Source organism: Hyperolius riggenbachi, chromosome 3 (assembly GCF_040937935.1).
Source record: "Hyperolius riggenbachi isolate aHypRig1 chromosome 3, aHypRig1.pri, whole genome shotgun sequence".
Classification (NCBI taxonomy): domain Eukaryota; kingdom Metazoa; phylum Chordata; class Amphibia; order Anura; family Hyperoliidae; genus Hyperolius; species Hyperolius riggenbachi.
The window spans coordinates 440753446-440777148 of record NC_090648.1 but is presented as its reverse complement, the minus strand read 5'-3'; the positions used below and the strand labels follow the sequence as shown (position 1 = coordinate 440777148).

At 38.3% G+C, this 23703-nt stretch overlaps 2 protein-coding genes across 3 annotated transcripts in view; both read left to right on the top strand.

Moving 5' to 3' along the window:
* LOC137564200 (protocadherin gamma-C5-like) overlaps positions 1-23703 on the top strand; it is a 669033-nt gene that overhangs the window by 13791 nt on the left and 631539 nt on the right. Inside the window, exon 1 of one of the 2 annotated variants that reach the window (XM_068277745.1) lies at positions 10273-12750. The exons of the other annotated variant lie outside the window; for it this stretch is intronic. Coding sequence (XP_068133846.1) covers positions 10333-12750 — 2418 coding nt within the window. The 5' untranslated portion in view covers positions 10273-10332. Of the gene's footprint in view, positions 1-10272; positions 12751-23703 lie in introns of those variants that run through there. 2 annotated transcript variants of the gene reach the window in all.
* On the top strand, positions 3268-5720 carry LOC137560785 (protocadherin gamma-B4-like). The gene has a single exon (XM_068271926.1). It carries the CDS (start codon positions 3360-3362, stop codon positions 5718-5720), a length of 2361 nt encoding a protein of 786 aa, XP_068128027.1. The 5' UTR covers positions 3268-3359.

The window sequence follows — 23703 nt, the reverse complement described above, 5'->3', positions numbered from 1 at the left end:
CACAGTTAAAAATCTTCAGCTCAGTTATTGGTTCTTTGTTTAGTTCAGTGGTGCTCAACCTTTTTTGGCTCGAGGGCCGAACTTCAAATGAAGAAAAATCTCGAGGGCCGGAACACATGCATACAAAATTTCGATGTAAAACTTTTAGCGTTTTTCTAGTAACAGTTAACATGGTGTTGGAAATGGAAAGAAAACGACAATATAAGAATTGTTGTACTCACCATTTGATGCACATTTTCTTAATGAGAAGTTTGCGGCTGTTTTTCAGAAACCAATTTCTGGATATTTGGCTCCAAATTTGTAACATTTATTCTTAATACAGAATGAAGATGATCATCTGTGATGCGAGAACGTGAGGAGGCGGTCGGCTCTGTGTGGGGCTGAGGGGGCTGTCGGCTCTGTGTGGGGCTGAGGGGGCTGTCGGCTCTGTGTGGGGCTGAGGGGGCTGTCAGCTCTGTATGGGGCTGAGGGGGCTGTCAGCTCTGTGTGGGGCTGAGGGGGCTGTCAGCTCTGTGTGGGGCTGAGGGGGCTGTCAGCTCTGTGTGGGGCTGAGGGGGATGTCAGCTCTGTGTGGGGCTCGGGGGGCTGTCAGCTCTGTGTGGGGCTGAGGGGGCTGTCAGCTCTGTGTGGGGCTGAGGGGGCTGTCAGCTCTGTGTGGGGCTGAGGGGGCTGTCAGCTCTGTGTGGGGCTGAGGGGGCTGTCAGCTCTGTGTGGGGCTGAGGGGGCTGTCAGCTCTGTGTGGGGCTGAGGGGGCTGTCAGCTCTGTGTGGGGCTGAGGGGGCTGTCAGCTCTGTGTGGGGCTGAGGGGGCTGTCAGCTCTGTGTGGGGCTGAGGGGGCTGTCAGCTCTGTGTGGGGCTGAGGGGGCTGTCAGCTTTGTGTGGGGCTGAGGGGGCTGTCAGCTCTGTGTGGGGCTGAGGAGGCTGTCAGCTCTGTGTGGGGCTGAGGAAGCTGCCCGCGGTGTCCTGCGTAGGAGGAGAGGATAGGGTGGTGTTGTGCCGTAGTTATAGTATCGGCTAAGGAGGCTGCCCGCGGTGTCCTGCGGAGAAGGAGAGGATCAGGTGGTATTGCGTGTCGCACTCGGCAGGTATTACGTAGTCCTGCGCATACACCAGCGTGTGCTCCGTATTCAGCCCCGGGTAGCGCTGGGATAGTTAGAAAGCCTCGCTCATTGGTTACTGAAGGAACCTTCCTACAATAGGAATTAGGCTGATTCCTATTGGAGGACGGTTCCTGCAGTAACCAATGAGCGAGGCTTTCTAACTATCCCAGCGCTACCCGGGGCTGAATACGAGCACACGCGGGTGTATGCGCGCGACTACTTACCTGCCGAGTGCCGATACTAGTACAATACCACCCGATCCTCTCCCTCCGCAGGACACCGCCGCGCGGGCCACAGAAACTGGCCTCGCGGGCCGTAGGTTGGGCACAGCTGGTTTAGTTCAAAAGAAATTGTTTGCTGATCGTTTCTCACCACTAGACTCTCTTAAGTTCCAGCTGCAAAGTGAGAAATACATGCTTTAGTGGATGCACACCATTTGGTGATGTGCTAGCTTAGGTGTAGCCTTGAAAAATGAATCAATTAAATTACAGGCATGGGATGTAACAAAGAGTAAAATGTCATTATCGTGTATACTTCTACTTGAACTTAAGGCTACTAGAGAGAGTACATTTACTCCATGTTTTCCTTTTACTCAAATTGAATATATTCCTTAAATACTCTTCAAAACAAAAATACATAAATAAAAAATGCAGTTGTAATTGTGAAATACTGAATGTTACCTTTCAGTTAAAGAAGAGCTAGTACTGGATCATTCATCCAGTCTTCTGGTGTTATATGCGCTCTGACTAGTGTTTTGCCCACATGCAATTCATTTTTTCTCTTGAGTTTTCTCCTAAGTGATATTTTCTTTTCACACCTTGGCCCATATGCAATGAACTTTTTCTCCTGAGTTTTCTCCTCTGAGATAATGTTTCATATTCTGTTTACATTTTTTTCAGCACTTAGCAACTGAAAAAGTACCAAAAAGTAGGTGAATTGTGCTATCAAAATTATTTTGAGTATTGTCTTACTTGTTGGTGGTTTAAAATGCATTTTTTTGACAAGTTCGAAAATATCACCATTGGCCCTTGGCCCATATGCAATTCACTGTTTCTCCTGAGTTTTCTCCTAGGAGATAATTTTTCATTTTCAATTTAAATTAACTTTGTAGCACTTTGCAAATGAAAAAGTACCAAAAAGTAGCTGAGAAAGTACTGCCAAAATTATTTTGAGCATTTGTTTGCTTGCTGGTGGTGTAAAATGTACTTTATTTACAAGTTATGAAAATATCACTTAGGAGAAAACTTAAGGTAAAAAAGTGAATTGCATGTGGCCCCTTGTCATACAATGCTTTTCAAACCACCGGCAAGCAAAATAATTTGATAGTACTTATTCATCAACTTTTGGGGTACTTTTTAAATTGTAACATGCTGGAAAGTTATTTGAAAGAGACAATGAAAATTATCTCCTAGGAGATAACTCAAGAGAAAAAGTGAATTGCATATGGATCTTTGTCTCCTTTAGTTACAATGTAACAATCACTGATGAGGTTTCTCCAGTAGTGACACAGACCACAATAGAAACATGAATTTGATATCTGGAAATTGTAACAACATCTGTTACATACAGCTACTGTTTGTGTTCCTTTTAACACACTTTCACTGGTTGCTGAAAATAAGAGCATCTCTCCAACAGAGAAAGGGGCAGCAATATAACTTGATATATATTATGTTCTATTTACACACTATCCAAAAATAAGTAAAAGAAAAAAGTTTGTATTTTTTTTTATTTTCTTATAATGCTTTGTGACTACATGTCAAGGTTCATGTTGCAACATTGTGTTCTTTATTATACCAAACAATATCTATTTATAAATGCTAAGGGAGGATTTTGTTCATAGGAGAAATAATCTAAAAGAAAAACACAGTGAAATAATTTATAATGCATATGTTATATTTTGGTATTGTTTACTGCAAAAATACAAAGCGGATTCTAAACTTGAAGAATGACTTAACACTAAATTAACTTCAAAACTCAGTAAAATGTTATTATTTGTAAAAAGCAGAGTTTCAAGTTTAGTTCCGTAATTTGTCCTCATGGTGGTGCTGTTGTCTAAGAAGGTTGAGAAGCTCATGTTTAGTACAAATAGTGATCTTTATAATACTCAGACACTGCAGATCTCAACAAGAATCTCAGCTACATTTCACATACATTTTGGCATGAGGATTTGAAGCATTCTAATATCACTTTTAAGAACAGATCACGGAGGAGCCTACTGCGAAGCCAACTGCAGCAAAATCAGTATACGAACCTACAAAAATGATGAAGTGGCAAGTACAGTTTTTCTGTTGTTGTTTGCTTTCTGTTACTGCTTCCAATCAGTTTTACTATTCCATTCTAGAAGAGATGAAGCAGAATTCTATTGTTGGGAATGTTGCAGAGGATTTGGGATTAAATGCCAATGAACTGAAAATGAGGAAGTTACGGATTCTTTCAAATGCTAATAGAGACTACTTCAATATCAGCACAGAAAATGGCAATTTGTATGTTACTGACAGAATTGACAGAGAGGAGATGTGTAAATCAGAACAAGCCTGTTTTCTGGATCTTGAGATTTTAGCTGAAAATCCAGTAAATGTTTATTCTGTCAAAATTGAAATTCAGGATATAAATGATAACCCGCCAAGTTTTTTCAAGGACACTTTTTATCTAAGAATAAGCGAATCTGCCTCTCCGGGTTCACGGTTTGTACTTGGAAACGCGCGTGATCCAGATCTTGGATCTAATTCTTTACAAAGTTATATTCTTAGTCCAAATCCATATTTCACTCTAGCAGTAAAAACTGACTCTGGAATAGAATTTCCTGAACTTGTCTTAGAACAACCTCTCGATCGAGAAACACAGCAAAAATATACATTTGTGTTAACAGCATTTGATGGAGGAAAACCTGTGAAATCTGGGACTGCAATAATTAAGATTTTTGTTCAAGATATCAATGATAATTATCCTGTATTCAGTCAGAAAAGTTACAATGTTGTTCTGAACGAAAATGTTCCTGTCAATTTTCTTGTTCTTCAACTAAATGCAAGTGATAATGATGAAGGCTCCAATGCAGAAATCACATACTCCTTTAGCCACATCGCAGAAGATGCACGTAAAGTCTTTTCAATGGATTCTCAAACTGGGGTAGTTAAAACTATCGGTCAACTGGACTTTGAAACTATGCAAAGTTATGAGATGGCTGTTGAAGCAATAGATGGTGGTGGCTTAGTGGCCCAATGTACTGTATTCATACAGATTGTAGATGTCAATGATAATGCACCTGAAATAATACTAACATCACTTTATACACCAGTTTCTGAGGATGTGCCATTAGGAACACTTGTGGCATTGATTAATGTCAAGGATTTGGACTCTGGAAAAAATGGGGAGGTAACTTGTCATATATCTTCAATCCTGGTATTTAAGTTACTTCCATCATCCAATAACTACTACAGACTAGTTACTGTGAGTCTACTGGACAGAGAAATAAATTCTACTTATAACATTACTATTATAGCTGAAGATGAAGGGATTCCTTACTCGATGGTAACCAGGAAGAATCTGTATTTAACTGTTTCTGATGTCAATGACAACATGCCAGTCTTTGACAAACCATCTTATATTTATTTTATTCAAGAGCACAATTCAGCGGGAACTCCATTACTTAGTGTACATGCATCAGATCTTGATAACAGTGATAATGCTAGGATCTTTTATTCCATAATAAACACTGAAGTAGATAGCATCCCAGTATCATCATACATTTCCATAAATTCGATGACAGGGGCACTTTATGCCCAGAGGTCCTTTGATTATGAACAGTTAAGAGAGTTTCATTTTCAGGTGATGGCAAAAGACAGTGGCTCTCCTCCTCTAAGCAGTAATGTGACTGTGAGGATTTGTATTACTGATAAGAATGACAATGCTCCAAAGCTTCTCTACCCATCACCAGACACAGATGGAACAGCAATGTTTGAATTTATTCCTCATTCTGCCAAGAAGGGCTATCTAGTGACCAAAGTGATTGCGGTGGATGCAGATGCTGGGCACAATGCTTGGCTTTCCTATTATTTTGTACAGGTTCCTGACCCAACGTTATTTGTTATTGACCAACAAACTGGTGAAATCAGGACAGGACGAGACCTTCAAGAAACCGATAACTTGAGACAGAAAGTTGTAGTCCTGGTGAAAGACAACGGAAGCCCCTCTTTATCTTCTACTGTTTCTTTAAACTTGGTAGTAGCTGAAAGTTTTCAGGAAGTTTTACCAGAAATAAGACGCCACCCCAGTAATAGCCAATATACTTCATCAAATGCAACATTTTACCTTGTAGTAGCAATAGGTCTGATTTCTTTTCTATTTATTGCTACAGTCCTAATTACAGCTGTGTACAAATGTAAAAAAATGAATTCTCCAGCATCCCTTGGAACTCTTGGCAGAAATGTGTATCCTCAGTTCACATTGGGGTGTCCATCAGAGATCAGTGACACAAGTTTACCCTTCCCATTCTCATATGATGTGTGTGTGACTCTTGACTCAAAGCAGAATGAAATTGCATATTTGAAGCCAGTTCAAAATGTTCCCACTGGAAACCTCATTGACACTGGTGACTCTGCCGTAGCTCTACAGGTAAGATAACTAAAATTATTTTATTGTAGTATGAGTTTATTGTAGAAAATCTTTAATTCCATTGATAACAGTTACCAGAGGGCCCAGCAGGAGGACAGTGGAAATGTGTGACTGATAATATTTATGGTACATTCACATACACTCTGTTTGGCCTTTGTACTTGTTGTGATCTGAAACACTGTTTAGGAAGCTCCTGAAGACTAGATGTCTCCTGAAAGGGCTGCCCTGTTAGTGAAAACTTGCAGAAGCATACATTAAGATATATTTAGTTAACCTATTTAGCGGTAATCCTGAGTTAGGCTTAGGACAGAAATCCTCAGCTCAGAGAGGTAATCCTGTGCCTGAGAGAGTTATATGCAGGAGCTGTGGTATGTGGTATGTTTTTTTCCTTGCTTTTCGGGTCTAAAAGCTTGTGAAAAAATTACACGGCTTTTAGACACTAAATCTGGAAATAAACATAACGCCAGGGAGGTTAAGTATATAATAGAAAATAATTGCATTTGAAGAACAGCGTGAATATGCCTGAAAGTATGTTTCACGGACAATAGTGTGAGACATTCAGGCCCTTATTAAATTCAATTTTTTACTTAGGAGAAAATGTTTAATTGTCTGTTTAAAATAACTGTTTAATCACTCTGCAATTGAAAAATATACCGAACAGTAGGTGAAAATGTACTGCCAAAATTACTTTGAGAATTTGTTTTGCTTGCTGCTGAGTTAAAGGGCATTTTCTTGATATGGTGAGAAAATATAACCTGGGGGAAAAAAACTTAGGAGAAAAGGTGAATTGAATAAGGCCCTGAAAGTGAAATGACACTCAAATTGTAAGTTAATCACAAACTTATATTTATTTTTCACAACTTTTTGTAATTTAATGTTGTTAAAAATTATCTCTTAATTTCCATGTGTAGACAGCTAAGACATTTAAAAACACACTGTATGCTTGTGTATGCTTGTGTATTGAATGGCACATTTTTGCAACTTTGGCAACAGTCTAAATGTGGTTGCCATGGGGTGGTAATTGGCTGCACAAAACACAGTACCTCCTTGCCATGAGTTACTGTTCTGATGGGGGATCCTTTTAGAGCAGGGGTGTCAAACTCAAATTCAAAGTCGGATGAAATTGAACACTGGGATTTAGCTACGGGCCAACCTCAATGTCTACTGGCCACCTTATAAAGTTCCCTGGTGTCTAATTGCCCCCTCCAATGCCCTATATAGTTCCCTGGTTTCTAGTTGTCTCCCTCCCCTATTTAGTTCCCTGATGTCTAGTAGCCCCCATTCTCCCCCATACAGTATAATATAACAATATAATAGTGATAGACAATCTTTATTAAGATTAAAAAAAACTCTTGACCAGCTGAGAATGGTGAAATTCATGTTCTTACTTGGTTTTGTATTCAGTGTCATGAGCTCAGGAATATTCTAGGTCACTATTGATACCTTTTATAGAATGATCCTGATGTGGGAATCCTGGTTTCCTAGGACCAACATCACTTATCATAGAGGCCAGTTGTTGTGGGACATCCTTGTCCACAGCTGCTTTGAGGGTGAAAAACCAAATAAACTCTGTAGGTTGGTGGGAATGTACACTTGCAGTGGATGCTCGATGTGTCACTATTTACCAACAGGAGATCCAGTGTTGTTGCCTGGAGGTGGGAAACTAAGGCTGTCATATTTTGACAACTGGTCATTTACTTGTTTTCATGCTCTTGTGGCACATTTTATGCCAAGAAAAGAAAAAAACAATTGGTGAGCACATATCCAGGGTGAGCCATGGTCTCCAATTGCCAGGAACTTTGCATTGTGTCATGATAGCAGTGCCACTGGCATAAAATACGTATGCATCAACACAATACACCTCTGTGACACACACTTGCTGTAATATCTATGCCTCACAGTGGTCAGCAATGCTTTGTAGGACTTGAGTAGGTCTGTGTAATATTGATATTACTATTCTAGGTTGTGATTTCATCATCAGTCTCCGGATTCTGTCTACCTCTCTGTCTTGTATGACTTTCTACTGTTCCATTTATCATCTGCCTCATTTGCTTTGCATACTAACATCTATGCTGGATGCTCTGGCTTGAAGCTTGTGCCTAAAGGGGCCACTATAATGCAAATGTATGGTGCAGAAAGATTTCAGGAACTGTTGCCTGTAGAAACCTCTCATGTTTGACAATTACAACACCCACCAAGTGTTCCAATTAGTTCCTCCTCTTATCTATGTAGACAGGCTAGTTGTGGTCAGATGGTATGGTCATTTGGCGTGTGCGTGCGCGCGCGCGTGTGCGTGTGTGTTATGGGGGTGGGAGGTCATCCTATGTGATTTTTTTAGCCATTATCAACATTTTTTCCGCACGATTAAATCGCGCATGCACGGTACTGTCACGCCGGCTGCCGTGATGACGCGAGGCGGCCGGCATGCAACGTCATTGATGAGGTTTGCGGAAGAAGGAGCCCCGACACTCGGGCAGTGTCGCCCGGGGAGCCGCCGGACAGCCCTATATGGACAGCCGTGGGGAGAAGAGCTGGGAGGCCGGCGTGGGACGTCCCGACCAGCACTGGGCTGCAGAAAGCCCCTGGTAAGTGAAAATTTTTATTTTAGCCAGAGCTCGGAGTCCCTTTAAAGAATGTTATCTGCATACAGAGGCTGGATTTGCCTATACAGCCCAGCTTCTGTTGCTATCCCAAACCCCGCTAAGGTCCCCCTGCACTCTGCAATCCCTCATAAATCACAGCCGTGCTGTGAGGCTGTGTTTACATCTGTGGTGTCAATCTCAGCTGCTCCCCCGCCTCCTGCATAGCTCCGGTCCCTGCCCCGTCCCTTCCCTCCAATCAGCAGGGAGGGAAGGGATGCAGGCGGGGACCGGAGTTCTGCAGGAGGTGGGGAGAGCAGCAGACTGACACTATAGAGATAAACACAGCCAGCTCTGACAAGCTGTTTGTCAGCAGCATGGCTGTGATTTATGAGGGATTGCAGAGTGCAGGGGGACTTTAGGGGGGTTTGGGATAGCAACAGAGGCTGGGCTGGATAGGCAGATCCATCCTCTGTATGCAGATAATATTCTTCAAACCCATCCTCGGGTTCTCTTTAAACCCTCTTTTAAGGCAATTATGTAATGTTCTTTTGAGAGTAATGGTTGGTTCCCTTTTATGCTTCTTTCCTATTTGGACTATTAACCAGATTCTAACAATGCCCATATATGCATCACAGACAACATATTATTTATTCAAAAGCCCCGACAATGGTAAGCAGTACTCTTTTTATTATTATTGTTTCTTTAGAACAACATAAGGGACATATTAAAATTATAGAACTCCCCAAAATGTATAATTTAAAAAGCTTTTATCTCAAGAGTTAACAGAATCTTTTCAAAAGAATGCGTCAGCCTACCTTACATTTTTTTTTTTGGCTTGGAATACTTGAAAAAGGCACAAGACATGTCCAGTTGAAAAGTAGATAAAATAGGGCTACCCACTATTTTATTACCAGGTGCCTTATTCAACAAGACTCCAGTTAGCATGATAAGGCAAGGCATCAGTGATCGGGTGGGAGTTAAGGTTAGGCACTACCAGAGGGGTAAGAGGTACACACCACCATGGGGGTTAAGGTTAGACACCACCAGGAAAGGGTTAAGTTTAGGCATCACCAGGGGGGACTTAAGTCTAGGCATCAGTAGAGGGTTCTGTGTGAGAGTAGGGTTAGGTCATAGCAAAATATTGGTAAAAATTACAGATATTATACTAATTAGAATCCTGCTGTAGCAATTGTAAGACAGAATGGCGATTTGTACATGTGGATATAGCTTTTTTTGGTTACATCGACAGCTAACTTAGATTAAAAATAAATGTTCTGTCATTTTTCAGATCAGTTCAATTGCTTTTTTATTATCTGATTGACAGTGTTGATATGTGAACTTAAATGAATTGCCTTTATATATTTAAGGAAAAAACACATTCATTGTTTATATTTTCTTTTACTTGTCTGTCAGTCTGATCCTCTGCCCATATTATTTTCAGATTCTCTAACCTTAAAAAAACCTGAATTGCATTCTTGCTTGAAGCGATTGGCATACTTGCTTAATAACAGTTTCTACAACCTCTCTTATTTACAAAGACATTTTTAAGGCAGCAAGATCGATTTCTTTGTAAAACTGAGATTATTTAAAAAAGATAGTTGAAAAAAATAAATATATAGTTAATATGTAAACATATTACATTATGACTTACTATGGTTTAATCAAACAACTTTACACAAAAACTGTTATTTCTTTCTGCAGTTTCTTTACTGCAGACATTTTAAAAATGATATACAAAAAACAAACAAACAAAAACAAACAAACAATGCAATACAAAATGGACATATGTTAGTAAATATCCCAGTAGTTCTGTTCACTTAACAGTCTTGCAGCAGTACCTATCTTTAAACTCTTGGTGTCACTATTAGACTGTGAAATGCTATAAACTGCATGCACACTGAAGTCTTATCCAGGAAGCCAAGCAAAACCTCCCCTTTGCTGTCTGTGATTTCAGTTCTTCTATAAATATTATCAAGATCTCTCCTATATCTTCATTTGTGGATACATCAAAAAAACACAGGATTAACCTTCCTTCTACAATGACTAGCCCAAGAAACAGGAGTACACATATGGTTTCTGTGTGGCAAGTATTTATCTTTTTTTCATGTATTTTTGGGTTCAGCTTGGCTCAGTTACAATACTCTATACCTGAGGAATTAAAGAAAGGATCTGTAGTTGGGAATTTAGCTATGGACCTTGGACTAAATGCTAAAGGGTTATCAGCAAGAAAATTCCAGATTGTTTCTCAAGCTAAAAAGCAATATTTTGGTGTTAATCTTGAAAGCGGAGATTTAATTGTTTCTGAGAGAATTGACAGAGAGTTATTGTGTGGGAATAAGCAGACCTGCTTTATACATGTGGAGGCTGTTATTGAAAATCCCTTAAATTTTTATACAATTACAGTTGAAATTCAGGATGTAAATGACAATCCCCCTGCCTTTTCTAAGAAGAATTTTGACATCGGCATCAGCGAATCAGCAAGTCCAGGGACTCAGTTTTCTTTGGGCATTGCCCAAGATCCTGACCTAGGTTCTAATGCAGTACAAAGCTACACACTTAATAATGTTGAATACTTTAGTCTTAGAGAAAGAGTTACCAAGGATGGAATTACATATCCAGAAATTATACTTGAAAAGTCTCTAGACAGGGAAAAACAAAGTTTCTATGAGCTTGTTTTAACTGCTTTTGATGGAGGAAAACCTAAGAAATCTGGAACTGCTGTTGTCAAAATCACTGTCCAGGATGTCAATGATAACTTCCCAGTGTTTACACAGGAGACATACAACATAAGAGTACTTGAGAATGTATCTATTGGCTTTGTGGTAGCCCATTTAAATGCAACTGATGAAGACGAAGGTTCAAATGCATTAATTACTTATTCATTTAGCCATATTCCTGAAAATGCTCAGAAAATATTTACCATTGATGCACTAAATGGGGATGTGAGAATAATAGGCAGCTTGGATTATGAAGTCACAGAAAGTTATGAAATGACTGTAGAAGCTAAAGATGGTGGTGGTCAGATTGCAAATTGCAAGATTTCGGTACGAGTGATTGATGTGAATGATAATGTTCCAGAAATCACGGTGACTTCTCTATCGGTTTCAATACCAGAAGATTCACCACCTGGTATGGTCATAGCATTAATCAATGTTCATGATTTAGATTCGGGGATGAATGGGGAAGTCATATGCCAGACTTCTAATGCATTACCATTTCAGCTTATACCATCATCAAGTAGCTATTATAAATTGGTTACTGCAGCGATCATGGATCAAGAAAGCAATGCTTTGTATAATATCACCATTCATTGCATAGATAATGGTTCTCCTCCTTTGTCCAATAATAAATCAATTCAGTTAATTCTCTCAGATGTAAATGACAATCCCCCTATTTTTGAAAAAGAGAACTATGTTGTCTATATTGCAGAAAATAACCACCCAGGCACTTCAATACATAAGATCCATGCTACAGATCTTGATCGTGATGAGAATGGAAAAATCACTTATTGCATTCTTCCCAGTAAAATAGAAGACATTCCGGTATCGTCCTATATTTCCATAAACTCAGTGACAGGGGCTCTTTATGCTCAGAGATCATTTGACTATGAACAGTTACGTGAGCTTCAGTTCCAGGTGATGGCCAAAGATAGTGGATCTCTTCCACTAAGCAGTAATGTTACAGTGAGAATTTGCATTGTAGATAAAAATGACAATGCTCCTAAGATTCTTTACCCTTCACCAGACACAGAAGGATCAGCTTTATTTGAATTTATACCTCATTCTGCTGAAAAGGGATATTTAGTAACCAAAGTGATTGCAGTCGATGCTGACTCTGGACACAATGCCTGGCTTTCGTATCATTTACTTAATGTTCCTGAACCATCATTATTTACTATTGACCAACAAACTGGAGAAATCAGGATAGGACGAGAACTTCCAGATATCAGCTCTTTAAGGCAAAAGATTTTGATCCTTGTGAAGGACAATGGACTTCCATCCCTTTCATCTACTGTCACTTTGAATTTGGTCGTGGCTGAGAGCTTTCAGCAAGTTGTACCAGAGATAAAACGACATCCAAATACTTCCGAAAGTTCATCTAATGCAACCTTCTACCTTGTGATAGCTATAGCTTTGATTTCTATTGTCTTTATATTCACAGTTTTAGTCACAATTATTCTCAAATGCAGAAAAACAAGCTATCCAACAAACCTGGGACCCTATAACAGAAATGTGTATCCACAATTTACCCTGGGATGTCCATCTGAGATCAGTGATGCAAGCTTACCTTTTCCATTCTCATACGATGTGTGTGTGACTCTTGACTCAAAACAAAATGAAATTGCTTATCTGAAGCCAGTTCAGAATGTCCCTACAGACAATCTCATTGACACAGAGGATTCAGCTCCTGTCAATCATGTGAATAAAGATGGTTTGTCCAATGGCAGTGTCATACAGGTATGTAGAAAAAATGCTACACACACAAAACATATTGGTACTGTTAAGCCTATGTCACATGGGGGACTCTTTCATTGGTGTATTAGCACTATTATTGGAGTAGGAAATAACCCGTATTGATTACTTTTGATTGCCAATATGAGATAATTAGCAGTGGAAAAATATCATGGTCCGTAGCTACTAGCTTAATATCTGTAATGTATTATATAATGAAGGAGCTCAATTGGTAGCATGCTATTCTAATACAAGAGAGTTCATTTGGGGAATTATTCACACTCTATTAGATATATTGGTGGCTAAGTTCAGGTTCTACTTAGTAATTTTTTTTTACAATGTCTAAAATTACATATGGGGGTTCCTAACTGTCTAACAAAGCCTGAGGATCACCTATGTGGCACAGATCTTATAAGGAGTCTTCGAGATACTTTGGCCCATATGCAATTTACTTTTTCTCCTGAGTTTTCTCCTTGGTGATATTTTCACAACTTGTCATAAAATGCCTTTTAAGCCAACACCAAGCAAGAAAATACTCAAAATAAAGTCGATAGCCCTTTTTCACTAACTTTTGGGTACTTTATTTAATTGTAAAATGCTGAAATGTTAGTTTAAAAGAGAAGATGAAAGTTATCTCGTAGGTGATAACTCAGGTGAAAAAGTTAATTGCATATGAGCCTTTATGTTCCAATTTTTCATATTTATGTAATAATTTAAATTGGTCCATATTACTGTCTTCACACCCTATTTTTTGTATTTATTTTTTGTTCTATTTTTGCACTCATTTTTAATCATTTCTAAAATATTCTGATCTTATCTATTGCTGTTATTTTATTTTAATTAAGTGTTTTTTATAATTTTAAACCAGCAAAACAAATCACACTATGAATACAGAACAGCATAAACAGTTATATCCCCCCTCCCTGGTCCCCCCCACGAGTTTCACTGTAGTCTAACAAAGGTCCAAGAGTATGCTAGCAATAATGTCTTAGTTCCATCAGGCCTTGGAAGTGCATTTAAGCCTACCCAAACAGCCCCCAATATCTTCCAAACAATACCAAGAGGAAAGCGTAAAGTCACTCATTAGAACCTTGATCTGTTGTGAGTAAAATTGACGAGTGGTATAGTTTCTCCAGATTAAAAAAAAATACTTAGTCCTTTGCGCTTTGGACTGAAGGGTGTTGAGCTTTTCCACTGTAAACACATAGGAGACTTCCTTTTGTATCAAGTCCGGTAAAGTAAGTTACTATGGCTGTTATTTTAGTGTTATAAAGAATGCAGAGTGTTCACATATTAATGTTTCTGAATCATGATATATATTAACAACATGTTTAAAAAAGAGAAGTCCAGCGCATGTTAGAGTCTGGAGGGGGTTAGTCCTTTTTAGCATGTAAAGCAATTCGGAAGCGATTAGAAAAAATAAAAACAGATATTCACCTAAGGAGAGGGAAGGCTCTGGGTCCTATAAAGCCTTCCTGTTTTCCTCATGCTGTCCTTGTTTCCCGCAGGCTCCTCCATTTGAATTTCCGCTGCGGGAGACTTTGGCAGTCTTCGGAAGTACTCGGACTCCCAAAGACCGGCGGCTCTGTACTGTGCACGGGCAAATGTGTGAGAGAGGGCACTTGCGCAGTATGTAGTGGCCCATCTTTGTAAGTCTAAATACTTCTGAATACTGTAACAAATTGGAGATGGCACACAGGAAGGCTTCTTTAAGTAAGCAGTATTGGCAACATATTTACAGAGGCAATAGTTACAGAGCATGGAGGGCACACTATATATTTCGGGCCACGCCCTTCCTCAGGTGTGGACACCTGAGGAAGGGTGTGGCCCGAAAAATGTTGTGTGCCCTGCATGCTCTGTTGCTGTATGTTGCCAATACAGCTTACTTGAAGAAGCCTTCTTGTGTACCATCTCCCTAATTTGTTCCAGTATTGCAATGTTGCAGGAGTGGTGTACCTGCAGGAGACAGGCACCGGCTTCCAGGTCTGGAGCTAGAGACCTGTTGAGGTGTGTGGTCAGCGTGTTGTCTACACTGAGTACTTCTGAAGACTGCTGAAGCCTACCCATCACGTAAGAGAGTAGTCAATGAATGAAAAGTCATGGACTGCTAATGGGGGGAGCCTGCAGAGGAACATGGGGACTGGCAGGAGAACGGGAAGTTTTCTAGAGGACCAAGAGCCTTCCTTCACCTTAGGTGAGTATCTGTTTTTCATTTTAAAAATCGCTTTAGACGCCATTAAAGTGGCACCACAAGCTGTGCTAGAGTTTCTGGATCTGTTCCCATCCAGCTTGATGTCTGCGTTATTATTCATCTCAGTGTATTTTTCTAGCACTTTGCTAGCTGCGTGAGCACACCGATCGCCGCCGCTCCGCGCTCGCTCGCCACTATCCGCCGCGCCACCCCCCCAAGCCCCGTGCGCTGCCTGGCCAATCAGTGCCAGGCAGCGCTGAGGGGTGGATCGGGACTCCCAATGACGTCACGGCGTCGATGACGTCGGTGACGTCATCCCGCCCATCGCCATGGCGACGGGGGAAGCCCTCTAGGAAATCCTGCCACTGCACAGCGGCTATCATGTAGCGAGCCCTGGGCTCGCTACATGATTTAAATTTTTTTTTTTAAAAAGACTGCTGCGCTGCCCCTGGCAGATTTTAATAGACCACCAGGAGGGTTAAGGACACCTGATGTGTGCCAAAACTTTCATTTAAAAAGTTGGTGGGCTCAAGTACCCACTAGTACTTACCATCCATTTACCCACTACTTACCATCCATTAGCTCATTGTCTTTTGGGTCCATCATATTCCCTATTTCATGATCTTTTCCTCCCCGCAGCCACCCAGAAGTTCACTACATGGTTAACAAGCAATTCTGAACAGGGCATGTGCGACTTCTAAACTGTGCATACCCGCTGAAAGAAAGTGCTTGGGCATGCACTTCCTGTTCCTTTTTACTGCACATGCATGATTCAGAGCTGGCGCATGCTCAGTTCTGAATCGCTTTTGCATGGCTACAGGGTATTCAACTGAGGGACCCTGAAGGCAACGACCAGCATGCAGAGTGTTAGCAGAAGGTAATTTAGTCCATCATAGGCTTAACTCACACATTTTTCACTTCAACTTTTCTACTTTAAATGTGTTGTAAGGAAGATATTATAGTTTTGACCTGAAGTCATCTTAAAGCTCCTCTAGACATGAAAAAAGAAACCCAAATCTAATCTCTATCGTCACATAGATTCATCCATTCTCATTGTTCCACCAATAAATGATAATGCAAATTGGGAAAGTGTATTCTTTCTGTAGTGTAAGACTTCTTCATCTTTAAATACACCATTAAAATATAACCAAATGCACTCCCATATTAAAGCATTGCTAAAAATAAACATTTCTGGCACTATGACTGTCCTTGCCCTTCCCTTCCTATTAACATTTTTGGACCATATTGATCTCTGGAAATGGTGTTTTTATTTATACTGTAGAGAATTAGGTGATTTTTTTTTCACATGTGCTGCAATATAATTTAGTACCTGAAACATCATTTGGGATGGTCTGTCCCTTTGTTAAATAATGCTTTTGATATCATGATGCTGAATGCTGATAGACTTAAATACAACGCAATCAAATTATGTGTTTTTTTTTATCCACAGTAAATATTTACTGCCAGTTGTCTGATCATGTCATATAGTTATTTTATTGATAAATTTACTATGAATACATTGTTTTGGTTAGTAAGTATTTAATCACGATTTTGGAAATAAGTTGCCTGGCACAGCTTACAGTACTGATGGTGGAACTGATAAGGCTACAATGTGAGAGCATTTCTTGCTAGACAGGGAACATACAGTGTTTGAGACTATTCTGGCTGTGTTTTCTGAGTGGAAATTCATTTTGCTTATTCATGAATAGACTTGTACAAGCCCATTCAAAGCCATTCAGTTAAGTTTCAGAGTATTATGGATTTACCTAAAGTCTTACAGGTATATTTAATTTCAAATGACAAGTCTTAGGCTTCTTTTACACCTGATCCACTGCGTTTGGCATACATTTGCGTTAGTCCGCATTAGTACGTTTTAGTACATGTTTTTCCCCAAATGTAAGAGAAAACCTATTTGTTACAATCCTCATACTATTTTTTGCACATGCCAGCATGCGGGGAATGTATCAAATAGGTGTTTGTTACACTTCGGGGAAAAACGCGCACTAACCAACTCGTACTAAGGCGTACTAATGCAAACGCATGAGCCACGCAGCAGATTAAGTGTAAAAGGGCCCCAAGGATAGAATGTTTAAATGCATAAGTCCTACAAAACATCCCTGTATAACCTTTTTACAAAATAAGAATACAGTACAATTGACAACTCATCATGATACTTCTCTTTTAAAAGAAATGATAGCAAAGCGAATGATTGTAGCCATACCCACAATTTTTAGTCTACTGCTCTGAAGGAAGCTTGATGTGAAAGAGATATGGGTTCTGTCATATTTATTACTTTTTGTGAAATCCCATATTGTAATTTGGATCTTTTCTGGTTTCTGAGATACGCTTAAAACAAACATGAAGCCAGTGGTGTTATTAGTATAATACATCTGATCTGTATACCTGTTCTAGGTCAGTGACTCTGATGGGGTTAGGGGAAGAGGATCAGCACAACAGCTAGTTTAGCTGCATTTTTTCAGTTAGATAAAAAGATAATGGCCCTTATCAAATTCACTTTTTTTTCTTAAGCTTACTCCTGCGGAGATAAAGGAGATCATTTTTCATCTTCTGTTTAAAATTACTTTTCAACACTCTGCAATTGAAAAAGTACCAAAAAGTATGTAAAAAGTACTGTCAAAATTATTTTCAGTATTTTCTTGCTTGTTAGTGGCATAAAAGGCATTTTATTGATGAGATGTGAAAATATCAATTAGGAGAAAACATGGTAAAAAAAAAACAACGAATTAGATTTGTTTGTTTTTTTCTGTAATTTTGTCAGCTTAGGTTTTCACATTGCTAATGAAGATAACAATGCTACATGGATAATACATGTAGCAGTTTTGTTATGTGAGATAACAATGGGCAGCATACATGCCAAAATGGCACTGGGCAATTTGGGTGCAGGGTGAAGCCGAAAAATGACTCATGCTGCTCTTGCAAAAGTCCCTAGGCGTTAAATACTATACCACCTCCAGGACGCCATGGACTCAGGAAAGATACAAATCAGCTGCCAGCCATTGCTGGACCAAATTGTACTGTTTTTTTTATTATTTAGGCTCCGTGTTTTGTCATCGCTGCTATCCTCTAAATGCCACTATAGCCGTAATTCAAATTACAGCTTATGGTGGCGTCCAGTGGCGCACAAATGTTTGACGCTCTTTTTGCCTGACTCGCAATGTGCAATCTGTCATAAAAAATGTTTTTATATCTTTTTCACTTTGCTTATTACTTGTTGCCCTGATTAGTAGCCATGTTTTAGATTGGAAAAAGAGCATTTTCCTCTGGAAATATTTTTTTTTTACATTATGAACGGTCCAAGTGTAGCATAAGGTATTGTTTTCTAAACATATTATATATTAATTTGTCCAACTTGCGTATTTTCATATTTTATTAAAAATAACATTATACGCAATCCCATTTTTTCTACAAATTTATTCTCAATCTCAGAGTATGGTGCTTCATAACAAAAACAAACTTTCAGGAAATTAAAGTGAAACACAACCGCACATATATAGGTTTAGTGTAGGTAAGTCTTATGTATAAAATATTTAAATTAAACTTAAAGAGATACCATAACCAAGAATTGAACTTCTTCCCAATCAGTAGCTGATATCCCCTTTCCCATGAGAAATCTATTCCTTTTTTTAAACAATTCATCAGGGGGCTCTGTATGGATGATCTTGTGGTGAAACAATGTTATGTCAGTGCCTCACAGCACTGAGGTCTTGACATCACACAGCCTTGTTGCATTGTGAGAAATAACAGCTGTTTACAGCTGTTTCCAACTACCAAAAAAGCAAGCAGCATCTCCTTTCACTGACATCACCTGCCAGGAGTAAAACAATGTCACCATGAGATTAATGTCAGAATGTAAATCATGGAGAGGAAACATTTTACAATGGACAAACAGTGACTAAATCATTTATACATAATTATTGTAAAAATGAAGCACTTTTTTATTACAATATTTTCACCGCAGTTCCTCTTTAACTTTATATATTCAAATTAGATTTTTCTGCTTTTGGTATTCGCTCTAAATTACCCTGCTACAAAATTGTTCATAGCTGCATATCACAGACAAAGTTTATTACTTTTAACTGCATCTGCATTTAACCATAAAAATAGGCTGCCCTGCAGGAGTAAATTATTTCTTATGAAAAAATGTATTTGCTATATAGAGAAATATGAAATATGAGCAATCAAAGAACATATGGAAATTTTGCAGTCACTTTTGATTCAATTTTCTACATGGAGTACCTCTAAACACTTAGGGCCTGTTTCCACTACTTGCCGATTGGTTGCAGAATGGATGCAGAAAAACTGACTCCAATGAATGTCTATGGGCCTGTTTCCACTTAACACGATTTTTCTGATGCAGATTTTCCCATAGGCATTCATTGGAGTCAGTTTTTCTGCATCCATTCTGCATCCAATCTGCGTGTAGTGGGAACAGGCTCTAAATGCTGCTACATATTGACATGCTTCTTGGTGTTTTTCTCCACTATCATCTTTAGGCATTTGTTGATGACTAACACTGTATAACATTCTACTGCTTCTTGCTCTCACGACAGCAAAAGCAAAGCTATCAGAACTATTCATATCTTAGTCACAGATGTAAATAATACTACCGTAAATTCTAAGATATTGTTTAAAAGATATGAATAGTTCTGATAGCTTTGCTTTTGCTGCCGTGAGAGCAATATGAACGCTGACATATTTAATTCCTTTTAAGCAATGCAAATTGCTTGGCTGTCCTGCTGATTATCTGCCTCTAATACTGTTAGCCATAGACCGTGAACATGTAAACAGCTCAGGTGCTCTGACTAAACTCTGACTAGATTAGCTGAATGCTTGTTTCAGGTGAGGGATTCAGACACTTCTGCAGCAAAAGTGATCAGTCAGGCAACTGCTTTTGTTTAAAAGGAAATAAATATGGCAGCCTCCACATCCCTCCCACTTCAGGGGCCCTTAGAAGGGAACCTAAACCAAGAGGGATGTAGAGGTTGCCATATTTATTTCCTTTTAAACAATGCATATTGCCTGTCTGGCCAGCTAATCCTCTGCCTTAACACTTTTAGCCATAGACCCTGACCAAGCAGTTGCTCTGACTGAAGTCTGACAGGATTAGCTGCATGCTTGTTTCAGGTGTGTGATGCAGACACTACTGCAGCTAAAGAGGTAAGCAGGATAGCCAGGCAACTAGTATTGCTTAAAAGGAAATAAACATGGAAACCTCACTTTAGGTTTCTTTTAACTATGGTCTCTGTGCTAGCTGACTTCTTAGACAAATAAGTAAAATTATTATAATATTTGGTGTTTTTTTGCATGGGCTTATTGGCCTAGAAGTCAATTATTTTGTCTGTAAAAACTGCTATTCATTAAACCAACTGAATTTAACTATCTTTGGTTGTGCTTGTCACCTTAAACCTTTACAGATGTATCTATATAAATTTTCAAACTAACATTTGCTGAAATAATGTAATTAAACAGCAATTTAAATGTATCAGTATGCTTAACATAAGTGCAATCATATTCAAATGCATGTAAAATGTAAACAATTCAAAGCTTAAACCATCAAGTACTTAAAGTATTTAAGTTATTAATTAGTACTGTTGAACATTTTCATTTATTTGCAAAGAAAAAACTAAAACAAAACAAAACCCAGTAGTGGTAGCTACAAGTCTTAAATATAATCAAAGTACTAAAAATTAATTTGATCAAAACTCTTAAAAAGCTTATCTCAATGTTATTTTTCGCTAAGGAAATGTGCAAGTCATCAGGTATTATTAATATTATATTAATTGAATCTTTGACAAAAGGTATGCAATTACCTTAAAGAGCAACTATACCAAAAGATAGAAGTAGGGAAAAATAAATATTGACATAACAAAGTCCGAAGTTAAAAATAGAATAAAGATCAAAAAATGATTGATACTCACCATGTAATTAATTTATGCTGTTTGATCCTTTGTGGGCCTTCAGGTCAGCATCTTAAAGTGAACCCGAGGTGAAAATAAACTGATGAGATAAACAATTGTATTTATCCTCCTAAGGCTGAAAATGACTTAGTTATCCTATGGTTGAATTTTGAATTTAAACGTTTCCTAAGTAGATTGAATATTTTATTGTCTTTGCTCAATAGCAGTCTATTAAGTGTCCCAAAGTTGAAATACATGAACTATTGACCTTTTTCTATCTTACACCTGCCCCCAGAAGTTGTATTCTGTCAGGAAAAATGTTATGGCTGTAATTTGCTTATCAGTGAGTTTTACTATATTCCCAACAAGGCACTGATAAGAGATAAGCTGTCACTTGCATGTCTGAAAATTAACTCTTTCAGGCAGAAAAATAAGGAAATCAAAACAGCCTGGTTATTAATATGTTTTGCGCAGTACGTACACATGTTTATCTCATCATGTCACCGCGGGTACATTTAAAGTACTGGCAAACATGAAAAAACTAAACACCACAAAGGACCCTTATCTCTAAACATGCCCACAATTTAATAGGCTGAAAGGTTTTTTATGCTCAGAGGGAAGTTCTGGTTGCTTGGCAACAGCACTTCATTCCTACAATGCAATGAGGTTTGCAGCCAGGTTACTAGCATAGCCTTGGCTAAAACATCATACTGTAGCCATGGGCTTAACCTCCATATCAGCTGGACAGATATCCTTGGCGAAATATTAAACAAAAGGTAAAGATTTCTCATGGGAAAGGGAATTTCAAGCTCCTGGATGAAATTCCATCCTAGGTTAAAGTTATCCTTTAACTTTAAATGTAGGTTACTCTTTCAGTTTCAAAAGACGTTTTTGAGAATTCAAATTTGAATTACCAAATCAGTATAGATTTGTGTTTCTTTTTTCAAAATCAACATTACAACTTATAGAAAAATAATATTATTTTGTTTTGGATGAAGTGAAAAGGGGTCTATAGCATATCCATGGCTTTAATATGAAGCCTTCTGATGCAAAGTAAACAAAATGGGAAATAGCCATGTATACGTATTCTAATGCTTTGTGGTAAATAGATTAAAAGAAAGAAAAATTATTTGAAACGGTAATCATACTGTTAAGTCTGCTCTCACGATTCAAACCAAAGATATATTTTTGGTATTGCTGTTAAGGTGGGCTTTAAAGTAAATATACTTTAACCACTTCTCTACCACAGGTTTTTTCCCCTTCAAAAGCTTTTCCCATTCATTCGGTAATAACTTTATTACTAATTATCACACTGAAATGATCTATACATTATTTTTTTGCGGGAAAAACTAGGCTTTCTCTGGGCAGTACTTTATGCTAAGAATTATATTATTTTATATGCATTTGACAGGGAAGAAGAAGAAAAAAATGAAAAAAATCACCATTTCTCAGCTTTCAGCCATTGTAGTTTAAAAATAAAATGTGCTATTTTAGATAAAACAGACACATTTTATTTGCCCATTTGTCCCAGTTTTTACAATGGTTAATTTGTGTCCCTAGTACAAAGTATGGCGATAATATTTTATTTTGGGTTAGGGGTGAAGGACGTTCAAAAATAATGAAAATGTGTTTAATGTTCCTATGGTAAGTGAATAATGGTGTATTTGGAAGTAGTTTTACTTTTTGGCCACAAAATGGTGCTATACTTACTCAGTTTTCTAAAAATAGAAAACAGAACCAAATATTTATATGTGTTTATAGGTGTTTGTAAACAAGGACATAGAAAAGCGTGGCAGAGGTTGCTAAGTGGTTAAACTTTAAGTTCACTACAAAAAATCTAACTGTGGCTTTACTACAAATTCTAAATTGCACTGATTGTTGACAGTATGATTTTTTTACTATTCTGATGCATTTCAGCACATATTTGAGTCTCAAATGAAAAAAATACACAATTAAAATAATTGTGAACATTATGTTTGTTACCATAAATAAGCAAAAAGATTAATTTACATATGTCACATGTTAAATGTTGATAGATGATGTAAGGTATAATAATATACAGTGAGTATTAATTTATTACATTTAATATTGACCAGTAAAGGCTGCTGTGCTGCTGCCGAAAGCAGCAATTACAATGTCAAATGTTTAATCTCTGAAGTAAAGTTGCGCTAAAGTTATCTAATGGCATATTTAAGGCTCTAATGCAAGTTTTTTTTTTTTTTTTTTACAATTATAAGTAATTTAAAGCTAAATTGAATTTGTATTGGGGGGGATGTTAGTACTAACTTTCTTTTTAAGTTACTACTCACTACTTCTATGGTTCTGCTGGATTTCAGTACACTGGAGAACCTAAATGATGGTGCAAATTTGATCTGACTTTATAATAAGCTACCTGTTTGGGGAAAGCCATTTTTTTACCATCACCTAGTTCATAAAAATTCATAAGAAGGATTGCTGAAATGTAAGCACCACCACTAATTAAATAAGCTCTTCTATCCCTGTCCTTTAAAATAGCCAAATAAAGTGCAAATATTGCCAAGAAGATCAATTCAGCTGATACAGGGACAGTCTGACATGCGTTGACATGCATGGGTACAAAACTATGCAAAGGTAGTAAGCTACTCAGAGCTGAGAAAAGTAGTATCCCAATCAGCAACTGTAGTACCTCATAATGAAAGGTGTGGACTTTTTAAGTCCAAAAAAGAAAGTTTCGGCAATGCCAGTTGCCTGGCAGTCCTGTTGATCTTCTGGCATCAGTAGTGTCTGAGTCAGAACCCTGAAACATGCACGTGGCTAATTCAGTCAGACTTCAATTAGAGCACCTCACCTGCATGCTTGTTCAGGATCTAT

What these genes read in the sequence shown, in the direction of transcription:
- LOC137560785 (XM_068271926.1), top strand. Translation starts at nt 3,360, where the DNA reads ATGATGAAGTGGCAAGTACAGTTTTTCTGTTGTTGTTTGCTTTCTGTT.